Source organism: Thunnus albacares, chromosome 24 (assembly GCF_914725855.1).
Source record: "Thunnus albacares chromosome 24, fThuAlb1.1, whole genome shotgun sequence".
Lineage (NCBI taxonomy): Eukaryota > Metazoa > Chordata > Actinopteri > Scombriformes > Scombridae > Thunnus > Thunnus albacares.
Genome location: NC_058129.1, coordinates 3133017 through 3147734, shown reverse-complemented (window position 1 = coordinate 3147734; position 14718 = coordinate 3133017). Strand labels below are relative to the sequence as shown.

The following is a 14718-nucleotide window of genomic DNA, read 5'->3' as shown; positions in this document are numbered from 1 at the left end:
TAGCCGTCTGATTTGTCTAACTCAGACTGCTGAAACCTCATATTAACTTCAGTTAAACTTTAGTATGCATTTTTTGTCAGAATGAGAACTTTTATATTAAAGTTGCACTAAGAAGGAATCTTTTCACAGCCAGTATGGACACAGAGAATGATTACAGCAATCAGCAACTCTTTCAATGTACATATGGGCATGTGAGTATAGTTTTAAGACAAACAGAAAAGACAAAGAGCTTAAAAAATGTGAGCCTACTGGTTAAGATGCATGCCATATAACCGCAACGTCCACAGTTCAAATCCAGCTGCAGACCTTTGTTGCATGTCACCTCCCATCACTCTCTCCCTTCAATTCCTGTCATCTCTCCACTGTAATAAAGGCACACCCCCCCTCCCCTCCCCACCCAAAAAAAATGTGAGCCGATACTTTCACCCCAGTTTCTATGGGACTGTAGATGCTCAAATTTCCATTTTTACTGAACACTTAAAAGACTTCTCATCTATGTTGACTTAAAAGTTGAGAGTGTCAGTTCATTCTCTCTTTCATTTTTTTGAGGTTTTTTTTTTTTTTTTTGGCTTATTTTGCCTGGGGAGAAAGAGATGGGTATGACATGCAACAAAGGCCCCTGGCTGGAATCAAACCAGGGACATTGCGGTTATGTGGTACGATTTATTTTACCCATTGAAATTAGAGAGGGAGACAAAGTTGCCTTCCGAGAGTGTGTACGTATTTGTATATTTCTAATGATTACAAATTATAAGTTCTCTACCCCGTTGAAACCCAGTATGACAGAGCTCTCTAGTCAGCAGGAGTAGGCAGACAAACTTGGACATTAAAACTCTGGCCTACATTTCACTTCAAAAGACAAGTGACAGATGTTGGAGGAAACTATCTTGAATTGTACACCTCACAATCAATTTTACCAGTCACAATGACTTGTAGAAAGACTGAGGGTCTTGCGAAATATACTATCAAGTTGCATTTGGCGCCTGAGCCATTCTGGAGATTAAAAGTGAGGACTTTGACCATTCTTTATTTAAATCTGCCTCTTGTGAGTCCCCCAACTTTATGGAAGTGCCATACTAAATCACCCGAGTACCCATTTAATGAATCAGACGTGGCAAATTTACATTCCTTTCCTGTAAAACCAACACAAGGAGCCACCAGACTGAACAATTACGTTCAGGATAATCAGTCCATCAGTTAGCGAGTGAATCAGCTTGTGCACTCCATCCCACCCCTGCTCTGCAGACGTTATTACTGTCACACCAGACAAACCCACAGCTGACTGGTTAAGTTAAGGTCAGCATCAATCATTGACTTTATGTAAGGCTGCTAATAATGCTAATGTGTGTGTTTTATTTTGGGTTAATTAAAAAGTGTCATTTAACAGGAGAAGCAATTGCCCAGGCGACATGAGCATAACAATGAGGTGAAATGAACAGACCAGAGTGTTAATATCCCAGTATCTCTGCACTGTGGAGAGAGACTTCAGTGGTAGAGACATTGATTTCACGGGTTACAGTATTGTGTATCATGGTCAGAGGAAATATACAATTCATCTCAAGAGTTTACTCATGTTCAAAGACTGTCTCTGGGCTTGAATAGACTAAAAGCCAGCTGACATGAGCCTTGAATGTGACCATGGTATACAATAGATTAATAATGTGTTTGATGGGGAATTAACCACATCTGATCTTTCCCTGCTTAGACAGCCTGGAAACAATCTGGGGCTTTAGATTTCCTCATGTAAAATTCATCCACAATAAGTAAATTATATAGTTTACTCTCCAAAAAATCATTTGTATGTTCATAGAAAATGCATGTCTTCTATACATCTGATTTAGATTTTCTCATACATTTTTAAAAATATATTTATATGTATGGAATCTCAATGAAGTCTAACCATCATATTCAATAACTGAAGTCCCAGATCGGTTTCTTAATCAGTTGCTGATATTTCATTTCCTTAAAGAAAACTGTGATATGTTGTGTGGTTAGAGAAATTAACAAGCATGTACTGTATGATGTTTATTTATTCGTTTATGAACTCGATGTATTTGTCTTTTTCTGATCTACCTCTCTACTTTGTGTGTTTGTGAACATGTATGTGGTGCCTACGCCTTCCTCTGTGTGTGTGTGTGTGTGTGTGTATGTGCGGGTGTGTGTGGGTGTCCAGGAGTACCTATCAGAGCTGCAGGCGTTGCTGCGTTCAGTGTCAGAGACGGACTTCAAGCTGAACTCTCCTGAATACTGGCCTGCAGCATATTATAACCTGCCTCAGCAAGAGCACTGCCTGAAGGTCAGCACCGCTGTAGTGCTTCTGTCTGAATGCCAATGGTTTTTCTCAGGAAATAATATCATGAACAATCAAGCTGTAGGTAATTTACAGAGGGACCTATTTTTCCTGTTTTTACTATGTACTAAATTATTCATTTTTTACAAGATACATTGTTATAAGAACATATCACTTTAATTTGTGATATCAAAATTTTTATTACTTTTCTTATCATGTTATATGATTGTCCAATCAATTATTATAATATATCATTATTGAATGATAGAATTGTTTGTAATTAAATTGAGAGAGTTTCTGAAATAACATGAATAAATGTGATTTGTGTTTATAAGTGAAGTTTCTTGTAAAAGCTGAATCATTTGGTAGCTACATTCAGTGAGAAAATCTCATTATAACATGAAAAGGAGGTGACAATAAAAAACTGACCAAATATTTTTTGTCATGGTAACAGCAATATGCTGCCATATTAAATAGCCATTGTACATTTGCAGCTTTTCATATCTCAGAATGAAGAAGTTTGCATGATAATTATTTATGTTTTCACATTGAGATGTCCCGTCAAAATTTCCTTAAGAGTGCACCCTGCTGAATCTCATGCCTCTGTGTCTCCCCCACCCTCACCATCATTTCCACCTGCGTACAAGTAGGATGTGAAAGAAAATATTGAAAAGCTGAAAGGCCCAGTGGAGGGAGCGTTAGCCCGCAAAGAGGAGATGGTGTCCGGTGCTCGGCCTCTGGAGGGCCAGAGGATCCAGGAAAGTGCCACCCTGCTCAGTACCAACTGGGACAAACTGAACAAGCTGTACCAGGACAGACTGAAGTAAGGAGGGGAGGGAGGCAGAAAGAGGGACGAATGAAGCCAGATTATTTTTACATAAATGCAAAAGACTACATGAATATTGCCTGATTTTGCACACACATATTCATTTACGTTTGTGTGTGTGTTTGTGTGTGCACATCAAGGCGTTGGCAGGATTGCAACTCCAAGTGGCTGACGTTCGTGTCGGATCAGAAGACGCTGGAAGAGTGGCTGAATGACGCCGAGGCTACTCTGAAACTGGCCGAGAGTGAGCCAGCAGCACACAGACAGCACCTCAGGGTAACACACACACACACACACACACTCTCATAGAAACACATAACCAGAAACACAAGCATTTCTGTACAAACACAAATACAGGTTTGCACACAGTGATTGTACCCAGAAAAGATGCTGAGTGTATTCCAGTTGTGGATGACTCATACTTCAGCTCCACTGTCAGATAGCGCTGCTGAAGTGCCCTTGAGCAAGGCACATGAGTCCAAACTGCTTCTGTCAGCAATTTCACATTTCTTTTTCTTTGTTTCCTGCCCAAACTGCTACATGTTAACATAAAAAAAATGATTTTGAGAATATATTTTACAGTCCTGAGTCCTGATGGTGCCCAACATGAGAATAACATATTCCATAAAAAGACACAACATATCACATGGCGTTATCGTAAGATTACATCCCAAACACAGCATGACGTGATGTTATGTTGTGTTTGGGATGTTCTCTAGGACTGTAAAAAATATTCTGACATGACATTAACTTTCTGTGTAGCTGCTTGTTTCTAGTGTCCATCTGAAGTCAGTCACATACACACACGCACACACACACACACGCTGGCACACAGATGGCAGTTGTCAAGAGGAAATAGCAGTGAGTGTCTGACAGCGCAGTCAGCCTCGATACAAACAGAACACTTTCCTTTTTTAGGCCTTATGTAACAATATTATGTCATCAAATTTGACATTTCAATGTTACATCAACCCCAAAACTTGAAATTGAAGGATTATGAAAAGCAATTTAATATAAGCGTAGAACAATGGGCTTTTACCTCACCAAGCTTCAGATTAAAGATGTATGAGGCATTATTTTCACAGGGAGGGAAAATCTATGAAGGCTTGTTTTCACGGTTGACTTACAGGTTCAGTTGCTGTGGTTAAACTGATGCACTCAACCTTGCATATGAAGTATTGTTGTGTGTGTGTGTGTGTGTGTGTGTTTGCATCATCGGACATGCCCATTCTACTTTGGGCTGCTGTGATCAGCTCTTGATGTCCACCTGCACAGACGGGGATGCAGCGTCCAAGTGCCACTCAAGTGCCAACGTGTTTGTGTGTGTGAGTGTGTTTGTGTGAGAAAGGGAGACCATCTGGCACCTAATATCACAAGCTGCCACATGAACCGCACCCAATCCTGATCCCCCAGTGTACAAACATACGCAGACATATTGAATGCATTGATATTAATAGACCTGCGAGGACTTTGCATTGACTTGCATGAATTTTCTGGAGAATTATCCCAGTTCCCAGTCATTTTCCCACTTACTCCCAGTAGCATCCATTCATGCAGATAGTTTTGGTTTTATTTTCAAAGCTTTTCATGCTTGACTTCTGCCACCACACTAATACAAAGGAGGTGAATGACATTTAGTTTGTGCTGCTAAACTTTTTGAGAAAAATTCTTATTCACTTTCTTGCTGAGAGTTGCAATGAAATGAAATGAAAAGATTGATACCACACTCATGTCTGAGAGTGGTAACAATCTTCTCATCTAAAACTCAGCAAGAAAGCAAATAAGCATAATCCCCAAATCTTGAACTATCCCCTAGAGGATAAATGTCTTTCCAAAAATAATGCTCCATCACTCAGGATAGTCTGCATTTCATTGGTATGTATTTCCACCAACATGAAACAGAATCCCTCAATTTTTCCCCAATAATAATTATTCTGTCCATTAATAATAATGTTATGAAGGAGTAATTAACTGATGAATTCATAGATTATGATATATTAAGGCATTTTTAATGGCTAATTGGCTAAACCATGCAGAAAACCCATTAAAAAGCCTTAATAAATCACAAACCATTCATTTAGCCCAAATCATCATTATTAATCATTGTTGATTTGCACCTGACAATAGACCCCTAATGTAGACCAAAACCCCAAACTTAAACTGATCATTAAGGGATTAGTCAGATATCTCAAATGAATGTGTAAATTAAGGAGAAAGTCATGTAGCCTCTGTTTTGTTAATTAAGGGAAGGTCTTTTTTAACAGGTTAGTTTTTAACCTTTTCAAATTACAGGACAAATTAAAGGGTTTAGTGTAGTGTAGTGTAGTGTAGTACATAGTGTACCAAAGGCAATAAAATCCATTCCACCATGAGGTGTGTTTATCTAACATGACCAAGTTTAACCCCGACTTTCACCTTCAATCTGAGACCACGTCTTAATCCTAAAATAAATGTTTAAACTTGTGGGGACCTAATTGTGTGTATCCAGAAGGCAGGGAACCCCATGAAGTGATGTGTACCATGTGCACAACAACCAAACAGTGTAAAAGCTAATCAACAACTTTGTGTGTGTGTATGTGTGTGTGCGTGTGTGTGCAGGACTTGACGGAGGCCATGCCGCTCCAGGAAGTGGTGCTGGGCAGAGTGAACTCAGCAGGAGAGGAAATCAGCCAGTTGAGCACACCAGACGATGCCTCACAGCTCCGAACGCAGCTCAAATTACTTGACACTCGCTGGGCTAACGTCTGCAAGGAGCTCAATGAGCGCAAGAGGAGGTGTGTGTATGTGTGTGTGTGTGTGTGGCCGCAGGTTATTTACAGACCTACTGCTACAAGTTTGTGTTACCATGAAACATCTCTGAAAGTAGATTGTTATGGGCTATAATTGTTTGAATATGTCTGTAGAGAACATGCATGCAAAAATATATGTCCAGTGCTCTCAGCCGTCAGCATTATAATTTGAACCTCCTTCTTTATTGAATCACAACTTGCCTGCAGTAATGCACAGTACAGTACACAACATGATGGAGACTCATTAACAGCCAAGTCTGCATTTACTGCTCACTACGGAATAAAGTAATGAGTGTCTATTATAGAGGGAGCAGTGAATGAGTGAATGAGGGGGCGATTTCACACAGCTTTAGTTCACTGTTTTATGTATCAGAACATAAACGCTGCTTCTATGAACTGCGTGCCTTTATAATCCACTGTCAAGTTTTATTTTCTTTATGTTACAGACGCTGTGTTTAGAGTTCATGTTGTTATTTTTCAGAAATTTTTTAGTTGATTTTCCAATTGAGTGTTGTGTTTTTGTTAGCTTGGAGCTGTGTAACATAAGAGTTTTTATTGCCTCCTCAGCAACTTTTTCCCACCTGATGTGAGCCACTCAGCATTGTTTAACGCCCCTATTGTGTTTCTTATCTGACTGAGCCATCAAGAGGATCCCCCATAAGGGCATTCCTGTCTCTTGAACATATCTCACCCCACCTTCCTCTTTTTCTTTCCCCCCCCCCCCCCCCCGTAGGTCTGCAGAGGCACGGTCAGCGACTGCAGGGCTGCAGGAGGACATGGGCTCGATGCTGTGCTGGTTGGACAAAGTGGAAGGCGTCCTGGCCATCCCTCTGCAGCCTGCAGAGCCACAACATATCAAAGACACTCTGGGCAAAGTCCAGGTACCATCAACACACAGCACACCAGTTAGAATAAGCCACTGCACCTCTGTGTGGGTGTGTTGATCTGTATAATCTGATTTCCCTGCTGTCATAGTGTAAATAAGATACATTTCTTTATTATTACACACAGCATATTCTGACATGTGTGTTGGATTGTTAATTTATTTGAGAGGGTATTATGGTTTCAAATTAGATGCTATAATGTTTCATTCTGAAATTCAACCTTGAAAAGACTATTGTTAGTGTGTGAATGCGTATTTGTTTGTGTGAACTTACATAATTTGGTTTGAAAGAGCTTGTGTCCTACATTGAGCTGCTTCAGTGATTTATTACATTCAGCCTCTATGACTTACTGCTTTTCTTTGTGTGTGTGTGTGTGTGTGTGTGTGTGTGTGTGTGTGTGTGTGTGTGTGTGTGTGTGCGTGTGTGTCAGGCACATGTGGAGGAGCTCCCTGCTAAGAAAGGGGCAGTGGAGGATCTGAACTCAAGACACAAACAGATAACACTTCCTGCTGACAAACAGGATGACATCAGGATCATCAACACTCGCTGGGCGCAGGTCAGCAGCCACCTCTGTGAATACAACACCTTACAACACGCCAGAGTTTTGTAAACAGCCATTTGTCTTCACTCACCGGGTCAAAGCTGTATCAGGCTATAAAATCATACCACACAGATCATGATGTTTTCTACTGATGAAGGTAATGAGCAGTTTTGGCTGCTGTTTGTGTAGTAAAGAGCCAATAAGTGGTGGAAATCCATTACTAAGTCATAATACCACACTGTAAGAAAAACCCAACAAAATGTTATTAAAGCTGCTGTAGTCAAAAAATTTTATATTAACAATGAAATGAAATGACTACATATAATCTGAAAGGAGTTGCTCATGTGGTGAACCCACAGAGAATTCTAACCTGTCTCTGCAGTTCCCCTCAGCTCTACAGAGCTTTGTAGCATCTTTCAGCACATTCTTAGGCTTTAATTAACGTAGTCCTCAGATGCAGCAGCAGCAGCTGTTTTCAGTGCAAAAGTTCTGATAAACCCACTTTACACTACCTACCCAGCACCAAGCACTAGACAGAGAAACTTAGAAACTAGCTGTTGAACAAAATGGAACATGTAGCAGCTAAAGAGCCAGATATTTTACTCAGGAGCTGGTGGAGACCAAACCAGAGCTAAAAGGAGAGTGAATATTGCACTTACATTCATCAGGTGATTGCAGCTTGTTTCCGCTGCCCTCAAGTGGCCAAAAAATCAGTTAGTGCAGGTTTAAATTAAAAAGCCTACTACTAAAAGAATACTCTGTTACATGTAAAAGTCCTGAATTCAAAATCTTATTTAAAGGAATAGTTCGACAATTTGTGAAATGCACTTATTTGCTTTGGTGACAAGAGCTAGATGTGAAGATTGAGACCTCATGTCCATTAAATATAAGGGTGCTGCCAGCAGTCAGTTAGTTTAGCTTACCATAAAGACTATGAGTAGGAGAAAATAGTTAGCTTGTCTCTGCCCACCAGCACCTCTGAAGCTCATCAGTCAACATGTAGCAGGCTGAAAGGCAGACTGTCTTTGTGTAGGTGTCCAAGCTTCTGCCTGAGCGTCAGCTGGAGATCGAGGGTCTGCTGAAGGAGCTGGAGAAGCTTCAGGGTCAGCTGGACGACCTGTCAGCCTGGGCGTCCAACACCAGAACCACGCTAGAGCACAGCACAGAGGAGCCAGCGCCCAAGGTAGGACACACACACACACATATACCAAATGATTGCCTTATATCACATAAACATGCCTGATTTTGAAAGATAGAGTAAACCTTTCGTGCAGTACATCATACATTTGTGTTTTCTCTCCGTGTGCTGTGGCAGCTCGTCGAGGAAGTGCAAGTCAAGCAGCCAGAGGTGGAGTTTGTTTTGGAACGAGCCAATCAACTGTACAAGGAAACTTCTGCCAGCCAAACTGTCACGGTGAGGAAATCAAAAACTGTCACTACTTTATCTATTCAAAGCAACCAACATCATTCTTGTGTCTTACATGCTTTGCAAACGCAGTCAACTAAATGTTGTGGAGAAATCTCATAACTTGTTGTTCTACACACACACACAGACACACACACACTGAATTAGATTAAATAAATCATTCTCTCAATTGCTGAAACGTTGACTTTTTAATGATGAGAAGTGATGACGAAAAAGACGTTTTTAGTGTTATATGTGCTCGCCTTCTGTATTCTTCTGGGGAATAAAATAAATATAACATTTTTTCCTTTCATCTCACCACCAACTCTGCTTCAAACATTTCATCAAATCCATATAATGTACTTCATTAGTGTATGTCAGAGAACATTACATCTTTTGAAGATCAAAGACACACAACCAAAAGTTCTACTTAACTTTCGCCACCTAAACTTTCTGTATCAAAATGAATGCATTTGTGCAACTGCATAACTGCATTGTCGTCAACATTTAACCTGTCTTTCTGTGTGTGTGTGTGTGTGTGTGACAGGTGAAGTATATCAAGCTGAGAGAAGACTGGACTGTGATCGTGGAGCTGGTGCGGCAGCATAAGGAGAGGATGGCTGCTCTCCTTGTGGCCAAAAAAGCCAGTAAGACTTACTTTTCTTCACTGGGTGTGTCAGTCTCTGGGTACACGACTGCAAGAAATCATGCAACCAAAATGTGTTTCAGTGTACATATGGGCATTTGAGCATTGTATTTAGATAGATTTGAAGAAAATGTGAATCTATGCTTTCATCTGAAAACTGCCATAAAGTAATAAAGTGTTATTTGGAGGGCTTCATCAGACAGTAGGATCCAGTGATCTGTTTGGCTATACAAGACCAGAACCAGTTTTTCAACAACTCTAAAAGCAGTGCTACTATCAATTTACACTTAATACACAGTGGACATCTACTGGAATCAACTATGACTCTCTTCCCATCACTTCACAAGTCTGTCAATATTAATGTCTTTTACAGCTCCCCAAGCTATTGTAAAAATATGAAAGAAAAACTTTTATTATCTTTGCTATTATCTTTGGTGTAATCCTGGAGGAGATCATGTGTTTGGTCGTGTGTCCGTGTGTCGATGTGTCTGTGTGTGTATCTGTCCACAGCTAATCTCAAATGCTACTGGACCCATCAGCTTAATATTTTTTGTGCACATTTAACTGAATGCTCAAGGACCTCTCGTGGTTGCAGTGATTCACAATTGTTGAAAAACCTATTTTATAACACGTTTTATGCCGCCATTGACTACTGACTCTTCACTCCTCTTAACTGGCCGGTAGGGGCCGCAAGTAATCTACAACCGCAGCAAAAGGCATTTCCTGCAATCGGCTAGGCTAAAAATAAGTCTGTTGCGGGCCGCATTTTGGGCTTTGTCATGGCTCAAAAACTGACATCCATAGAAAAGTTTGATCGCATCTTAAACTGGAGCATCTGCAGATTAATTTCATTCCTGATCTGTTATGATCCAATAAAGTTAAGCACTCATGTGTGTGCAGTCTTCTAGTTTAATGCGAAATTAATTATAAACTCATTGATTGGTCCAAGAGGTGTCCTGTGTATATCCATATCCTGTGTAACATTGTTTATACAGGATATAAGTTAGCTTGAAGATATGCAAAAAAAATCTTATTGTGGAAATCCAAAAGTATTTTGGACTCACGCAAAGTCATAACATTGTTTTCAATGAACATGTGTCCTATCACTCTAGCATGAAACTTTTTATAGTGTATTTATCTTGATGTGATATGGTTTAAAGTGAATGTTGTGCATGTTTGTGTCCCAGATGAAGGTCTGTTAGGAAGTTCCCAGCCTGAATCTGCAGCACTGGCTCAGTTCAACAAGTCCTGGGCTGAGCTGACTGATTGGCTGACCATGCTGGATAACATGGTGCAGAACAAGCGTGTGGTGGTGGCTGACCTGGACGACATCAACGACAACATCAGCCAGCTCAAGGTCACAACCTCAAAAGTCACAGTTTAATGGCACAGCACACACTGAGAACTGTTGTTGTTTAATGGGCCGCATGAAAGTAGGGCTGAGAAAATGTTGGATAATAGATATATCATGTCTGTGCACACAGTTAGAGTAAGCAACCAACATTTTCTGTGAGTTGTATATCAATTAAAGTTTAAAACTGTGCATAAAAACAAGTATGCAGTATGTATTTGACATTCACTTATTTTACAGCTAAAGTGCACTAATTAATGTATTAATTAACAATAAAATCACAAATGTTGATTATGTGTTCAGGTGTCTCTGCAAGAGCTGGAACAGCGCCGCCCCCTCCTGGACAAACAGGTCACAGCAGCTCAGAACCTGAAGAACAAAACCAGCAACCAGGAGACCCGCAACGCCATCACTGAACGCAGTATGTCTCTCTCACACACACACACACACACACACACCCCTCATGTGAAGAATTTTGCTCTCTCTTAAAACACAAAGCCATCATTTTCCAAAACCTCTTGAAAATGAATGTGTATTCGAGTAATGAGACAAATCCATCCACTTTTGATTAGTGATTCACCTAATGAAACAAGATTGTGACACACCAGTCCCTTATCTGTACATGATTTACATTTGACACAGCCAATTTATGCAGCATGGTGACTCCTGGTCTATTAACAGGAAGACTTGGTGCAGCAGAATATGCATATACCAGATGCAGTGCAGAATTGAACATAGAGAGATGATTCTCTTCAGTTGCAGGCTTTCATAACAGGTGTTCACATGCATGAATCACACATTTACCAAACCTGCCATTTTTCAATCTAGCTGGGTATTTATTAAGAGTACAGATGTAACTGAGCCACTCGCAGCTCATCTGATTTGCATAAAATGCTGTTTAATCAGCAGTTTGTATAAATTTCCATCTCCTCCTCCGATGTTTTGTGCTTTTAAACAGGAACGCCTTAAAGAATGGGTCTACTGAGATTCTATATCAATTTTCTTGTCAACAATTGTTGTCCAAAAACAATTAAAAACACAACAATGAGCCACACCTCTGCACTCAGTGACATGTTCCTTCATTATCATGAACACACACACTGTAGTTTATTTTGACTTAATCACACACACACCGTCCTGCTACCAGAAATACTCACAAGAGCACTAAATGTGGATTAATCCGCCACTGAAAATAGTTCCAGACAAATGCTCTATTTCCTCCAGTTTGAGAAATGTTTGCTAAAAACTGAAATGAGCAACTGTTTTAGGAGATTACTGAGCCTTTTTTATAAAATGAAACTATATATTTGTGAGCTGTTTTTACAGATTTACATCTTCAGAGGAGCCAGTGAGCAAAGCAAGACGTTGCATATTAAATTCAGTTTATTTCAAACACTTCCCTGTGTTTGAGGCTTTATTTCTTTCTGTTGTCATAGTTGACAGGCTTCAGACTCACTGGGAGGACTCTCAGACCAAACTCTCAGATAGAACAAAGCAGCTCCACAACATGCTGCAGGACTCCACCAACTGGCTGGATTCTAAGAATGGGGTGGATCATCTCATCAAGCAGGCCAGTGACAGGCTGGAGTCCTGGCAGGAGATCACATACACGGTGGATGCTCTGAAGAAACAAAACGCTGAGCTGAAGGTGGGCTGGACATCCACACTCACTGACTGCATGAATGTTTTTCAAATCTTGGCACTCTCAGATCTCTGGTGTGTCGAAAATATAATATTACTCATACTGGGGATGGCTCAAAAGTCATTTTAAAATTGGTTTCAGTTTGACAGTTTCCTTTTTTTGTCTATTTCTTCACTCTTTCTCCCTCTCCAGCTCTTTGTGAAGGATCTGCAGCAGTGGCAGGGTCAAGTGGATGAAACCAACGCCCTGGCCAACAAACTGCTGACACTGTACGCCAATGACGACACACACAAGGTCACCCAGGTTAACGACAACATGGTGGCCACCTGGACACACATCAACAAGCGGTACAGACACAAACACACTTATTATACATACTGTAAGTGTGGCAGACTCATTGTGTGAAAGTCAATGGGCTCAGTTCAAACTGCCTTACTGTACTTTACTGTACAAACTATATTTATATAGCACTTTTTAAAACAGTGTTACAAAGTGCTAAAAGAGTAACCAATTCTCCACTGTTTTGTCCTTAATGAGTTACTTGGACTTTAAAAAGAAGAACCACATGTGTAAATAAACTGCAGAGGTTATTGGTTCACTATTTATGATAGCTACATGAGAAAACTCCATTTGGAGCAGAGTACGTATATTATGTGCTCAATAAGTGAGAGTCCAGAAACTGCCTTCTACTTTGTATCTGTACGTGTGAATACACTGTTACTCTTTATCGGAGTGCCCCAAAGGTGCTGTCCTCGGCCCACTTTTATTTTCTTTATACAGAAACAATTTAGGTGCACATGGAACTTATACTCAATGTTATGCAGATGATACTGTTTTGTATCGCTAGGGATCTTCTCTAAGATCTAGAAACTAAGACTGAAGTTAGCTTTTATTTTAGACACAAGTCGTGTTTCACTCTTCAAGCTAGCAGAAGGCTAGTCGCTGCAACCTTTTTACTGGTTCTTGAATATTGTGATTTTTTGGATGTGTGTTGAGATTTGTAACCACATTAAAACCTCTTAATTGTCATTATCTGCTTTTAGTATTTGTAATTTTATCCATTGCCTAATTTTGTATTGTTTTGTCTGAAGCAACCTCAGTGGGACTTACCTTGACCCTGAAATTCTAAACATATTCTGTTGTTACCTCAACCCAGCACAAGTTTGTTTACTACCCACACATCAGTCAGTTTTCCCTGGTGACATGTATTTGTGTCTCTCCAGTGTTTCGGACAGGGAGGCGGCTCTGGAAGCAGCTCTGAAGCTGCTGCAGCAGTTCTACCTCGACCTGGAGAAGTTCCTCAACTGGCTGACTGAGGCTGAGACTACTTGCAACGTGTTAATAGATGCTACCAACAAGGAGAGACTACAGGAGCAGCCTGAGGCAGCCAGGAACCTGCTGGCACAGTGGAAGGTAGGACACATTTACACACACACTATCAAACACACCCCCCCTCCTTAATCTATTATATATTCTATATATATTATATATGTTTAGATGGAACTGAATGACCTGGGTATTTTTTTGTGTTATTACAACATCAGTTTTCATTGCAGCTCTCAATCTTTGTCAAAATGTTTTCATTGCAAGACCTTCACAGACAGCTTACAAAAACACAAGGCCAAACAGCTTAGTGAAATGTACATAATCATTACATACTGAATATAAAGCCTGAATCCAGTGCATGCTACAGCTGCATTGTAACACAGTGGTAATGTAGTCTCTCAATTGAAATCATTGACCTTCTGCTGGAGATTGATTAATTATGCCTCCAAATGGAATCATTTGGAAGTCTGGTACACTTTACATTCATATATCTTCTCACACTGGATTATTATAATGATTCTATGATTTTCCCATGGTATCCATTATTTTTTCATAGAAAACACGAGGGGTGCTGTTTAGTGCAGAAAAATGAGAAGTTCCCATTGTAAAAAATGGAATGAATCAGACAAATGAAGGAAGTGTTTTCCAAATTGACAGCCTTTTTAGCACAAAATTTCCTCCTTGAGTTGGCAGGAACCACATTTTCTCGAATAGCGGACCACAACAGTGTGGCCCGGTTATCACCAGCTCTAACCGGTGGTGGAAGTGTTCAGAGTTCATGGCTCTGTGTGATTCATGCAGGATAAACTGTGAGTGTGGAAAAACAGCATCAGTGCCATCATTTGTGCACCAAGTGAGCAGATTAACTTTCTCACTTTCCTACTTTGAACAGCTCGCCTGCTTGTTTCTGCTGACCTGTTTGGGAAGCCTATTTTTAATATACTGGTTTTACATACTGGTTTTTAGAGCTGTAGCCATTCAATCTCATGCCCTGTCCATGACAGTTTTATTTACCAAG

At 40.3% G+C, this 14718-nt stretch overlaps 1 protein-coding gene across 10 annotated transcripts in view; it reads left to right on the top strand.

Moving 5' to 3' along the window:
• dmd (dystrophin) overlaps nt 1-14718 on the top strand; it is a 320693-nt gene that overhangs the window by 232119 nt on the left and 73856 nt on the right. For all 10 annotated transcript variants that reach the window (XM_044344903.1, XM_044344899.1, XM_044344896.1 and 7 more), the window contains 14 exons: nt 2174-2296; nt 2941-3113; nt 3257-3392; nt 5715-5890; nt 6639-6786; nt 7220-7345; nt 8364-8513; nt 8646-8744; nt 9283-9382; nt 10569-10738; nt 11036-11153; nt 12169-12380; nt 12567-12721; nt 13598-13787. In XM_044344903.1, coding sequence (XP_044200838.1) covers nt 2174-2296; nt 2941-3113; nt 3257-3392; nt 5715-5890; nt 6639-6786; nt 7220-7345; nt 8364-8513; nt 8646-8744; nt 9283-9382; nt 10569-10738; nt 11036-11153; nt 12169-12380; nt 12567-12721; nt 13598-13787 — 2076 coding nt within the window. The remainder of the gene's footprint in view (nt 1-2173; nt 2297-2940; nt 3114-3256; nt 3393-5714; nt 5891-6638; nt 6787-7219; nt 7346-8363; nt 8514-8645; nt 8745-9282; nt 9383-10568; nt 10739-11035; nt 11154-12168; nt 12381-12566; nt 12722-13597; nt 13788-14718) is intronic.